General features: G+C 49.1%; 1 protein-coding gene across 1 annotated transcript; it reads left to right on the top strand.

Moving 5' to 3' along the window:
• Window positions 1–6,353: 6,353 nt before the first annotated feature.
• On the top strand, window positions 6,354–7,079 carry NGF (nerve growth factor; the record flags this gene model as incomplete). The annotated part of the gene is made up of 1 exon (XM_082662835.1): window positions 6,354–7,079. The coding sequence occupies one exon, from the start codon at window positions 6,354–6,356 to the stop codon at window positions 7,077–7,079; it is 726 nt and encodes a 241-aa protein (XP_082518961.1).
• Between the last annotated feature and the right edge of the window lie 6,459 nt (window positions 7,080–13,538).

Consider the following 13,538-nt stretch of genomic DNA (forward strand, 5'->3'; position numbering starts at 1 on the left):
CCACGTGCAGAGCCGGCCACTCACTAGCTGCATAACCCCAGGTCGCTGATCCTCTCCAAGGCCCATTTCTCTCCTCTCTAAGGTTCAAGGATTGGACTCGATGAGTGGTTCTCAGAATGTGGTGTCCAAACCAGCAGCATCAGTATCACCTGGGAACTTGTGGGAAATGCAGATTTTCAGGCCCCACCCCAGACCTACTGAATCAGAAACTCTGGGGGTGGGCTCGGCAGTCTGTGGTTTAACAAGTCCTCCAGGTGACTCTAATGCACTGAACCTCTGGCCTTGATCAACTCTGACGTCCCTTCCAGTTCACGCTTCCCCATAATAAATTCAGCTTGGGAGATGCTTGCAGAGGAGCTGGAGTTTATTCTGTCAGTGCCTTTCTGCGCTGCTGCCTCAGGGATTTCTCCCTGGGAAGCTCACTCCATGCAGGCCCCAACACCCAACTGAGTCCCAGGCTGAAGACAGCAGCCAGTTTACGTTGCAAGTGGAGGCCAAGTGTAAAACAAGAAACGATTCCTGACCTGCACTCGTAATGTGGCGAGTGAGATGGAGGAGGAGGCTGGATTTCCTCAGCCACGAGGATTTCCTCTTCTACTAACGCTTAGTGACCCTGGTTCGCTGATCTAATCTCTAGCCTGAGAATCACTAACAGCTCACTCTCGACACTCCTCCCGCGAAGGCAGGAATTCTCTCTCTCCCTCTACAATGCACCTCCAAAGGCACGGTCGCCGGGCCCCCCAGCGCCATCAGCTGTCCTGGCCACAGAGGTGGACCAGTTGTTTAGCTCTGCCCAGCAGCTTCATCACCTATTCAGGTGAGGCCAGAACCTGTGTGAAATCATTCACCTGGTGCAGGAAACTCCTCTTATTATTGGAGTGTGTGAACCACTGGAAAGCCACAGAATGTACCTTTGGCCTGGGAGAGGGTGAAGAAAGCTGGGCGGACCTTGAGTAGATGGATAAAAGGCCCCTGACGGGTCCCTCAACTTTTAGTCATTTATCTTCCATTCTGGTGGGAGCAGAACAAACACAGAACATTCACACGTTAAACAGAACATGTTCCATCATGTGAGCTCCTAACTGCATCTTCCCCAGCTAATCATCCCGCTCACAGGTCTCTGCTTAGTGAAGCCCCAGTGAGGACTGTCATCTCTTCAGAAGAAAGGCTTCAAAGGTTGTTTTAAAAAATAAATAAAACTCCTCCCCTGGTTCACGTCAAGGAGAGAATGTTCTTTTGTAGACAGTGCTTTGTGCTTTCAATTACTAGAATAGAAAACACACTAATTTTTCTTTTCTTTCTTATCCACTCATGACTTTTAAACAAAAGACTTTTTTTTTTTTTAAAGATTATAGGGGCATTCTGTTATGAGTAAGTCGATTAAAAAAAAAAAACCTTTTACTCTAAGACCCCAATGAGAGATATATTTGCAACATTTTAAAATCTCAATGAAACAATAAAACAATCTCTCCACGATGCAAACCTCCACTGTGATCAAATGCCACCAGGTACCACAGGTTATCTGGACAGTGCAATGAGGAGTAGCGCATTAGGCTTTAAGAATTCTGTGTAGTCAGTTGAGTAGAACCAGCAGAGTTCTAGGCAGGGCAGAAAATTTTATACTTGCTTAAACCCAAAGAGTGTCAGAGTTGGAAGACACCTTAAACATCACCACTCAGATGGAGAAATTAAGGGACACAGAAGGAGGAGACTTGTTCACACACTCACTGACTCTTAAGAGGTGGAGCTCCCTGCGAGGGCTAGGTCACGTGCACACGACAAAGATGGACAGGATGCGTTTCTGCCTCCAGGGACTTTACCCTCTAGGTGGGAGGATAAGAGGGGAATACGTTGCCATAAAAGAGCACTAAGAGGTGGATGGACCTAGAGTCTGTCATACAGAGTGAAGTAAGTCAGAAAGAGAAAGACAAATACCGTATGCTAACACATATATATGGAATCTAAGAAAAAAAATGTCATGAAGAACCTAGGGGTAAGACGGGAATAAAGACACAGACCTACTAGAGAATGGACTTGAGGATATGGGGAGGGGGAAGGGTAAGCTGTGACAAAGTGAGAGAGAGGCATGGACATATATACACTACTGAACGTAAGGTAGATAGCTAGTGGGAAGCAGCCGCATAGCACAGGGAGATCAGCTCGGTGCTTTGTGACCACCTAGAGGGGTGGGATAGAGAGGGTGGGAGGGAGGGAGACGCAAGAGGGAACATATGTATATGTATAACTGATTCACTTTGTTATAAAGCAGAAACTAACACACCATTGTAAAGTAATTATACTCCAATAAAGATGTGAAACAAAAAAGAGATATTTTTTATCACTTCATAGCAAAAAATCCATGCTCATCACTATATCGAAATCAAGGTAATTATTAGTTATGCTTCCCGACCTTATTATTTTATACATTAATAAATAAACATATATATTACTATATCTCAATCTTAAAAAAAAAAAGAGCATTAAGGAAATGCTTTTAGAGATGGAGAAGGGAGAGAACTGGTCTCTTTGGAAATAGGAAAAGCTCCCCAGTGGAGGCGGCTATTATGGTGGGTGTTAAAGCCAACAGGAAGGACTCTAACCAGCGGAGGTGGAGAGCAGAAAAGGCACAGGGAGGGACAGAGGGAAGAATGCCTGGCACAAAAGAGTTTGAACCAAGGGCAACAGGGGGGAAGCACTGCCTCTGAGGAATTCTGTTTGCCTGGAATGCAAAATATGTGAAGGGAGTAGAAGGAGAGCAGGGTCTGTCTGCCAGGCTGAGCAACCTAGTGGCATACTAGACAACCACTCACCACTGGATCCTTTGAGCAGGGTGATATGATCAGAGCACTTCTTTAAGAAGTTAAATGGGGCAGCCAAGGATGGTAGGCATTGGGAGAAGACAGATGAGGGTACAGGACATCAGCTGGGAGACTGTTCCATGACCTGAACCGGGAACATAGAGGTGAGAATAGAAACATAGAGGTGAGAATAGAAAGTATAGTTTCAAGAGATACTACTAAAAAAAGAGAAAAGAGTGGCTATATCTATATGTATAACTGATTCACTTTGCTGTACACCTGAAACTAACACAACATTGTAAACCAACTATACGCCAATAAAATTTTTTTAAAATACAAATAATAAAAAAAAGATGCTACTGAAGCAGACAAAAAGGGCTGGATGGAGGTCAAAGAGGAAAGAGAACAGTCCAGTCATGGGTTGAGGCTTGGAGCTGGTGAATGAAGGAATGGTGGCTCCAGTAACAGAAAAAGGAAATGCAGAGAAACATGTTTAGGAGGATGGGGAGAGATGTTCACAAGAGAGAGTAGCTGTGGAACTAATTCATAAATCATCAAGTGGCCCCCAATGGGGCAGCTTCTGTTGAGTAACGAGGAGGAAGGGGAGAATGATGATCCTAGTGAGGATTATGAGAACAAAGATTTTTGTTTTGGATGTCTTGCATTTAAAATGTCAGCATCCATGGGGAGTTGCCCATCAGGAAGCTGGGGATTCAGAATGGGCTTTCAAAAGAGGAGTTGGACCAGAGATCCTGGCATGGGCATCAACTGCACAGAAACTTCAGTTGACTCCTTAGAAGAGGATGAGCTCACCAAAGAGGGGACTCCAGAATGAGGTGGGAACCTCTGGTAATTGGAAATAGGGAGCAGTATGTCCCTTATTACCATCAAAATCCTACATTTTAATCTTTTAGTCATTTCCCTATCCAAATTCTAAGTGTTACTAACATGGATATAAAGGGATGAATTTCCATTTCATTTCTTCTCCCTTCATCTACCTGATGAGAGATAATGTGTACTGAGAGGCAGAAAGAAATGAAACAAGAAAAGGCAAAAGCAAAGGGCTTGAATTAGCTGCCAACTGACTAATCAGCTGGACACTTATCTGCAGGACCATTAGCCAGCACAACCAGTGATGGTCGAAAAGTCAGATGTGTCACTGCTTCCTCTGCATGGCTGACTGGAGAACTGGAGCAAACACAAACATTTTCCCAAGTAACCAGAGAGAGAAGAATTTGGTGGTTTTATTCTTGGTATCTCATCAAAGAGCTGTCTATTTCCAGCTGAATAGAAATACATTACAGAGAAGAATGCATCACTTTAAAACAGATTAGGAACGCAGCACGTGGTCACAGGCACAAAATCCAAAAGAAACCAGGCATCATGGTGGAAAGAAGGCAGATGGTGAGCTGCTCTGGCCATACCCATTCACTCTCTCATTCATTTTCCTTACAGAGTTTGAGGACCTACTACATGCCAGGCACTGCACATGGCCCCCGTAAATTCATATTGCACCGCTTCCAAAGTGCTCTCAGGGAGACAGACATGTGAACGATTATCCACAGCATGCAGAGAGGCCGCAGGGTTATGCACAAACCACCATGGGAGACAAGGGGTGGAGTGACTAGTGCGCAGGTGGATGAGACAGGCTCTGCCCTCTGGGACCTTGCGGCCAGTGGGGAGACAGGCTCAAATATTAGTCTTGAGAAGAAGCCTGACAGAGGTAAACCTACGTGCTAGGAAAAGATATGTATGGAGTGTGCTTTGAGAGTGAAACAGCAGCAATATAACGGAAGAAAAAAAAGTCCTTGACCGCAGGACATTGGAATGACTCAGAATTAAATAGGTGTGTGAGCACGTATTTAATCCTAACAACAACCCTGTGAAATAGTGTTTATTGCCTGCTTTTTATCAATGAGGAAACAAGGGCTCAGGAGGATTAAGTGACTTTCCTCTGCTAACAAGTATCAGGGCTAGGAATCCAAACAAGTTTTCCTAACCCCAGAGGCAGTGCAGAGTTCTTTCCACTACACTGATTTAGTAGGAGAGAACACACACAGACACACACATACACACATACACACACACATACACACACATACACACACACACACACACACACACACACACACACTTCTGAAGTTAAGAACAGGAAGAGACGGCTTTTCGCTGGGGTGATCTGAGCAGACCTCAAGGAGGAAGTGGTACCCATGCCAGGCTGGAAGAGCAGGCAGGGAGCAGAATGACCTGTGGGGAGAGAGAGGGAGAGAGATCAAATTGGAAGTTTAACACCCTCTCTAGGGGATGCCTCTAACCCTACCAGGAAGATCTGGGGAAGCTTTCCAGAGGTGATGGCTGGTACACACGTACAGGTGTGCACAGGAGCTCACCGAAAGTGAGCTCAAGAACAGAGCTAGTCCCACAGCTAGTTGGCCTGGGGGTGGCTGCTGGCGGGGAAGCAGTACAGTGCAGTGCAGAGCCCCATCTGGCACATGCTTAAGAGGGGCTGGCAGTGCCTTGTGGGGACAGATGACTTATGCCATTTGGTCTACTCTCACTTAAGATCAAATAATTTTTAAAAAGACGCACTTAAGAATGAAGGAGAAAGTGGGGGAGGAAGAAAGGATGGAAGGGGAGACTGGCTTAGTAAGGGGTCATGTTTGGATTCTATTTTTGGTCTGGTTTTTGTTTGCAGCTGTAGGCCTGTTAGTTAATTTCTGCGGATCACTTTCCTTGCATATGAAAGAGAGATGATAAATCCTAACCTAACTCACAGACTAATAAGAAACTAGAAGCGAATGCATTTGAAAAAGGCATCACTCACGCCAAGAGAAACCATTATCAGTATCACATTTATAGACGCGAATAGATGGCTGGTGGCTGAATAGACGGACTGGCTAAGATGGTCCCAGAGCTATGTTCACTTTTTTTGCCAAACATGGTGCTTCATGGGTTTTCAGTCACCAGATCTCAGAGCTGACCCGGTGCTACTGTCTGAAGAGGGTGTGTTCAGTGCTGAGGCTTCAAGACAAGTCCCCAGCAGCCCTGCCCACTGCCTTCCCAGGGGAGTCAAGCCGTTGGGCAGGAGACAGCACTGGGAGAGGTGTCAGAATCACTCCCCAGCCATCCTGTTTCACACAGGTGCACACACACCGCCTGCCCATGGCTGCCTCGCTGGCAGGCAGAGAACTCAAAGAATTCTGTAACTAGCACTGCCGAGTTCATACCACACCACTGGGCAGAATTTCAGGGGTTCCGTCCCTTCCTGGGAAAGTGCACCCTGTAGATGGGGTGCCCAGACACCCAGGTTGTCGGAGCCAGCCCTGTTTAAGCCTGTCATCCCAGTGTAACTGTTGTAGCACCGCCCTTCACTCTCAGAAGCGTCTCAGTTTGAATGGTCAATTCCAGGGTCTCCTTGCTCTTAGCCACCAGGAGAAACCTCCTCATCATCCTCTTGGGAGGTCAACTCCGAGGGACCCAGAAACTGCCCTTGCCCCACACCCAGTGCTCGGTGGAATAATCCTCACTTCTGTTTCATTCCAGGTGCACAGCGTAATGTCCATGTTGTTCTACACTCTGATCACAGCTCTTTGGATCGGCATCCAGGCAGAAGCGCACACCCAGAGCAATGTCCCAGCAGGACACGCCATCCCCCAAGCCCACTGGACTAACCTTCAGCACTCCCTTGACACAGCCCTCCGCAGAGCCCACAGCGGCCCGGCAGCCGCGATAGCCGCCAGGGTGGCAGGGCAGACCCGCAAGATCACCGTGGACCCGGAACTGTTTAAAAAGCGGCGCCTGCGTTCACCCCGCGTGCTGTTTAGCACCCAGCCCCCACCTGCGGCCGCGGACGCTCAGGGTCTGGACTTGGAGGCCGGCGGGGCCGCCCCCTTCAACAGGACTCACAGGAGCAAGCGGTCGTCGTCCCACCCTGTCTTCCACCGCGGGGAGTTCTCGGTGTGCGACAGCGTCAGCGTGTGGGTGGGGGACAAGGCCACCGCCACGGACATCAAGGGCAAGGAGGTGATGGTGTTGGGAGAGGTGAACATCAACAACAGTGTATTCAAACAGTACTTTTTTGAGACCAAGTGCCGGGACCCCAATCCCGTCGACAGCGGATGCCGGGGCATCGACTCGAAGCACTGGAACTCATATTGTACCACGACCCACACCTTCGTCAAGGCGCTGACCATGGATGGCAAGCAGGCCGCCTGGCGGTTCATCCGGATCGACACGGCCTGCGTGTGTGTGCTCAGCAGGAAAGCTGGGAGGAGAGCCTGACCGGCCCGACAGCCCTCAACCTCTCCCAGCTCCCCCCTCCACACTCTCCGGCACCCCTCCCTACCTCAACCTGTAAATTATTTTAAATTATAAGGACTGCATGGTAATTTATAGTTTATACAGTTTTAAAGAACCATTATTTATTAAATTTTTGGAAGCAGCCTGTGTGCCGGCCCTCCAGTCATTTTGCCCAGGGTGACCATCTGCAAGCCTTGGGATGGAGGCTGCAGGGAGAAAGGTACACAGCACCCCCTGGCTTTCCCTCAGACCCACCTGTAACCCTGACTCTCCCATCGCCCCCCAACCAGCCTTGCCACGCTTCAGGGAAGGCTAACCGGGTTCAGGTTAAATTAGCCTAAGCCGGGTGTAATTAGGAAGGGAAGTCTGCTGGATTGCAACTTTGTTCTGCATTCCAGAGCCAAAGCTACCTAATCCTTGGATCATCCACCCCACAGCCCGGATTCCCGAGCCTTGATTGCCTCATTCGGGGAAATGTGTGGAGCCTCGTCAGAAGGCGGATCCCCGCCGCCGGGCACGGGGCTGCCTCTGACCTCAGAGGGGCCCAGGCTGGGTCCTTCAGGGACTCACCAGATAGATAGGAGGAGACTGGCACCAAAGACCCGTAAGCCTGGCTCATTTTTTTAGGGGGAGATCTGCTGTTTGCTGAAAAGCTCCCTGGAAGAGTTGTAACGAAATAATCTCAGGAGGCCTGTCACGGTAGATCTGATTTCATGTTAAGATTGCCTTAGTTCTAATGGCTGGCCCTCAATTTATCCCCCAGTGGCTTCCTGCAGAAAGACTCCATGACCCCAAAAAACACGAAGGCCTCCAACACTCTCGTCACCCATTCACGGCCCCACAGCCACTTCCAATGGCCCCAACGTCGGCCTAGAATCAGAGGAACCAGAGGCCGGCCTGAAACTAACTTTTTAATTCCTAATTGGGTGACTTCCACAAGTGACCAAAGGTGGATGGGGTCATGGGAACTGCAGAGAAGATGGTGTGGGGAGAAAAGACAAAGATGAGTGAGAACCAACACAAATAACCGGGAAAGGGGTGGAGGAGAGGTGGGCCAAGCCAGAAGGGAACACGCCTCTCTGCTCCTCCCTGACAGAGGGCACTAAACAAGAGGGAGAGACAGGGGAGCAGGGGAGGGGTGTGAGGGCAGGGAGCACGAGCAGAAAGAGGAGGAAGATGTGTCATCTTCACCAGCATCAGGATCCCCAGGCTTGCAAGAGATCCAACACCCTGGGTAGTTTCCTTTTTTTGTTTAGTTTTGTTTTTTTTGAAGCCGGGGATGTGCTTATTATCACTGACTGTATCAGGAGTGTCTTAGAGATAGCTGGAGATGACAGGGACTCCAGGGTACAGCCTGGAGCAGGGCTCTACCCATTCTCCAGCTGCTACCTTCCCCGGCAACTTTTATTTGTCTGTATTTTGTTTTGTTTTTTGTATTTTCCACAAAGGCAAAAAACTTTCCCCCTTTAGGGCACTTAGCTGAAATGGAAATTTTGCTTTCCTACCCTTCCCCTTTCCCCCAGGGTAAAATGCCTATCTAGTTTGTGTAACAACAGGCCCCAATTGTCCCTCTGACAAAAAAAGCAAATGGCGGTATTCATTCATCTGTAACTCTCCCTGTCCCACGGCCTGCCGCCCCCAAATCCAATCCAAATAGGGCAAATTAGAAACATAGACAGCTTTGGCACGAGAGACATTTGATTAAGGTAAAAGCGTGACGAAATGGGCCCTGTTTTTCCTATCAAAGCTACTGCAGTTGGAATAAAGATTTACGTACAAAAAACACCAACCAGAACATTCTGTGCTAAGATACTTGTTCAGATAAAGGCTGCAGGGAGGGAGTCGTCCCACTGACCTGTGTCTGTGGCTTTTTCCTGGACTCCAGTGCCAGTGGCCTTGTCCTTCCCGGCCCCTCCGACAGACAGTTCCTGGGGGCCCTTCCTCCGAGGGCTGGACAGGCCTGCTGGGTCCTAGATGTGGGGAGAGAGGGCTGCTGAGGGAGGCATTCAGGAAGCTTCTGCGGGGAAGGGAGGCTATGTTTGTGAACCTCTACAACGTCGTGAAGGGTCTGGAGAACCACCGCCAGCCCTGCAGGACACTGGGGTGACCTGGACCCCACCACCTGCCTAGAGGGAAGGCAGCCTCTAGCCGCTGAGGAAACACCGAAGCTGAGGGTGGGGTAAGAGGAGGTCCTCCCCACCCCCCGAGTCCCCCCACTCCCCACCAACACCATAGCCTGCCCCAAAGGCAACATTTGCTCCAGGCCAAGCTCCGGAGTCCCAGCGTGGGAGCCAAGGTTTTCACACAATGCAAGGGAATATCAGTTTGGCTGGAAAGAGTCGGAAGGATCCAAGAAACCATCCGGAGCTGGGGCCTTCTCTAGCTTGTACCCTGCCCCCAACACAGTGGGGAGCTCTGGCTTCCAGACCCACCCAGGCTGCCCCCCAGAGGCCAGCCAGGTCACCACGGCCCCAGACATTCGAACACATTGAAAAAACAGCTCAAAACTGCCCGCTATATTCTGCTGAAGAGCAGCAGCTGCAAATCCCACAAACTTTTCCTTCACTTGCCTCACTGAGGTCTTCTTACCCGGGGTCCCCAAACACCCAGCTCCCTCTCCCTTCCAGCACGCCCGCCCAAGAGAGGAGTGCAGACCCTGGCTCGTACATAGCCTGACACAGCCCAGCCCTCCTAGCAAGGCCCATGCTAGCCTCAGCTTGAGGCAAGACTCCTCGTTCTGGGAGACAAGAGCAATATGGTGTCTGATTCTAGTGTATATTTCAAGTCTGGCTCTGTGACTTCCCCCTCCCTCAACCACAGCACCCGCCTGCCCTAGATCTGCATTCCATCCTAACGGGAAACCTACCACGGGGATACAGCTGTTCAGCAACAACCAAAGGGCTATTTTCATTCCCATGAAACATAGGAATGCTCCTCCTAAGTCTCACCACTTTTCCCTCAGCGTAATCTGCATTAGGGGCAGAGGGTCCGTCCAGCCCTGGAGCGCAGAGGACAGGGAAGGGCCGGGTGTTCTTGTCCCCTTGGAGAGAGGGGACAGTGAGGCTGGGGAGCAGACCTGAGTGGAAGCGCGTCTATCGAGAGCACAGGGGCCCACGCAGCAGTGACCCCAGTCTTCCTTTCACAGGCCTGCCTGGAGCAGTGGGAGCCCCCAGGGCCCTGGTGCTGAGGAAGCCTCCCACTGTGATGGTCAGAACACTGGGCTTGGCGTCAGCTAGCTTTTAGGCTCAGCTCCCCCATTCCTATCTGCGCAACTTTGGCAAGCTCCTCTTTGACCTCAGTTCCTGCAGCTGTGAAATGAAAATAATCATTCCTAGATCCCAGAGTTGAGAGCATGAAGCAAAACCAACTATTTGAAAGTAAACAGTCATGTTCTATACAAAGGTAAGGCGAAGTAATTTACTCTGCACTTAATAATTTCTCTGTTAATTGTAGGAGAGTGACAATTATGCTAGTACTCACTAAATATATGTTTGTTGGCAGATATATAGATCGGGTAAAGGAAATCTTCTGACTAGTGGACATCATGGAATACAGGTGTGGCACAGCCAGACCCCAAAGGGTAAGATCAAGAACAGCAGCTCTTCAGCCCAGATTCTGCTTGAATCTGGGCTCGGGAAGGCCACCTAGATTCTAGAGGTTCTAGTGTAATGGTTAAGAGCATGGGATTTGGAATCAGACAAGCAAAGTACTTCTGCTTAGGCTGTGTGACCTTAGGCAAGTCGCTTTGCTTCTCTGAGTTTCAATTTTTCATCTGTCAAATGGGGATAATAATAGTAATATACATGTGTGTAGATATATATATATTTACACACCTAAGAAGTATATAATAAATTTTAGTGTTGAAAAGTAGAGGTGGCTGAGAAACCCTGAAAGTTTGTTAGAATGGGGTGGACATCTTTCAACAAGGCAAGGAGGTTCGTGAACAGACAGCTTTACAGATGTATCACAGGTTCCTTTTGTGACAAGCAATGCTGATAGCGACCATCAGCATTTACTAAGAGCTTGCTCTCCACAAGCACGGCACTAAGCAGTTCATGTGGATTAGCTCTGAGCAAGCCTCTGGGTTCTAAAACCAAGACCACCTTAAGGAGAGCACCGGAAGGCTGTGCTTTCTGTTTGCGCGCATCACTGCCACAGAGCTGCTCCCTGGCTCTCTGGGATGTGTTTACTTCCCCAGCCCTTGGCAAGTTTATAAACCACTGTCTTTTTTTTTTTTTTTTTTTAACAGTTTTATTGGAGTATAATTGCTTTACAATGGAGTGTTAGTTTCTGCTTTATAACAAAGTGAATCAGTTATACATATACTTATGTTCCCATATCTCTTCCCTCTTGCGTCTCCCTCCCTCCCACCCTCCCTATCCCACCCCTCTAGGTGGTCACAAAGCACCGAGCTGGTCTCCCTGTGCTATGCGCTGCTTCCCGCTAGCTATCTATTTTACATTTGGTAGTGCATATATGTCCATGCCACTGTCTTTGAGAGTTTCCACGTGTCAAGCACGTGGGCTCTGTTTTGCTCCAATTCACTTGCGTCTGCAACTGGAAAGCTCTGACCTTCTCAAAGTTCACCTGGATTTGTGGAGATGGCTCAGGGGCCCCAGGGCCAAGATGAAGATGGGTGGGCCCTCTCGCAGCAGCAGCCTGAGGAGAATCCCTCCAACCCAGGCCTGTTCCTTAAAATCAAGGAAGTGCTCCATTTGTGCTCCCTCAGCACCTGGCCCAACCTTGCCTGTGGCGGGCATTCAACCAGGGTAATTAAGATGGAAGTTAGCTCCCATCTGTTTCTCCACCACCACCCCATCCCATCTGTGCCCGCCCTGTGTCAGCAGTAAATGGGTTAATGGTCTGAGTTGAAGGCAAGGTCTTTCCTGAAGCCACTGCCTGGGAGTCATCCAAGCAGCTTTCCAAGGTTGGTGTCATGATGAAGAGCACAGACCGCCACAGTCAAACCCTGGCCTCACCACTAGCTGGGCTGGGTGATATCGGATAAGTTACCTTCACTCCCTGCACTTCAGTTTTCTTACATGGAAAATGCGGATGATGATGATAGCACCCACTTTGTTGAGTTGAAAGGCACTTAGTCCAGTGTGTGGCACATAGTAAATTACTGTGTTTAAAACTTAGGTAAATACACTTACAGCTATATATACATCGATGCCCACATATAGCCACAATATACAGATACACACACAAAGAGAGCCCCTGAGAGCTCTGAAGCAGCCAGGACGTGTACATTCCTCACTCACATGCACCCACACACTGACTTAAAAACACAGAGCAACAGACGAATCACTGCAAATAAACCTTCTGGACGATGGCCACAGTGATAAGAAGCAATCAGGTGGAAAGAGTAAACCGGGGAAGACTATCCAAAGGAAACAGCTTCTGAACTGTTTGGAAAAAGAAGTTGAGCAAAATTATTGTTTGTGCTGGGACTTCTTCCAGATCTACAAACAAGGTGAAACCCGAACACGAGGTTGCCCAGCTCTGGATGGGAGAGAAAGAAGAGCCGCCCCTATTCTCTCACCTCATTCTGAACTACAAACTGGCCATGGAACCAGCTTCTCCTACAAACACAGACCTTGGGAAAACTCAGAGAATAACAGTGTGAAATCCCGTGGGTGGACGTAAGGTCCCCGTATGCTGTCCACACAGTCTTTGTATTCAACCAGATGCCGAAGAGCTGGTCAAACAGCTTGTGAATATGGGGCTTCCTCCAGGCTTATCAGCTGGGTTTCCATGACTCAAAATAAGTAAGAAAAAGAGAGGTCCCCAGAGTGGGCACCATGCACTGCTGGCTCCAGGTACGGACTTGGGTTGGAGGCCAGCTCGATGCCCTGGCTGACATTTGGTGCCATGGCTAAGTGCAGTCTCCATCCGGCCTGGCAGCCTCTTTCCCCTTCATCTCGCCCTCACCATTCCTTTCACTTTGACATAATGAAAGTGCAACCTGCACACTGTCTAGAGGTTGCATATGATAATTAGAAACATGTGTCCGAGCTGGCATCCCTTCAAAGGACTCTGGAAATCGGACTTGGGCCGTCTTCTGATTGCAACAGCAATCCCCCGAGCTGGCTCTCCAGCCTTCACATTCTTTCAGCTGCACCTAGCGTTAACTCTTGCCAGTGGAAGACTGCTGCAAGCAGAGCTCATTCCTGAGGTTCTGCAGAGGCTGGCAGTAATGATTCTCAGGTACACAGCAAGGCTCTGGACTTGGCATCTAGGCAGGAACTTTTCAGCGATAATAGCAAGAATCAGCAGGCTTATTTTCCTTTTTGCAGAATTGGCACGTTGATGGGTCACCACCCAGGTGGGAGCCTGGGCCTTCTGGGGCACTGCCTAGACTCTCAAGGAATCCAATGCTGGTTCCTCTCTGATCCAGCAGGGTGATTTTTGCTACAAAAGATACCAAAATATCTTTAT

The sequence above is a fragment of the Grampus griseus genome, assembly GCF_964374135.1.
Source record: "Grampus griseus genome assembly, chromosome: 1".
Lineage (NCBI taxonomy): Eukaryota > Metazoa > Chordata > Mammalia > Artiodactyla > Delphinidae > Grampus > Grampus griseus.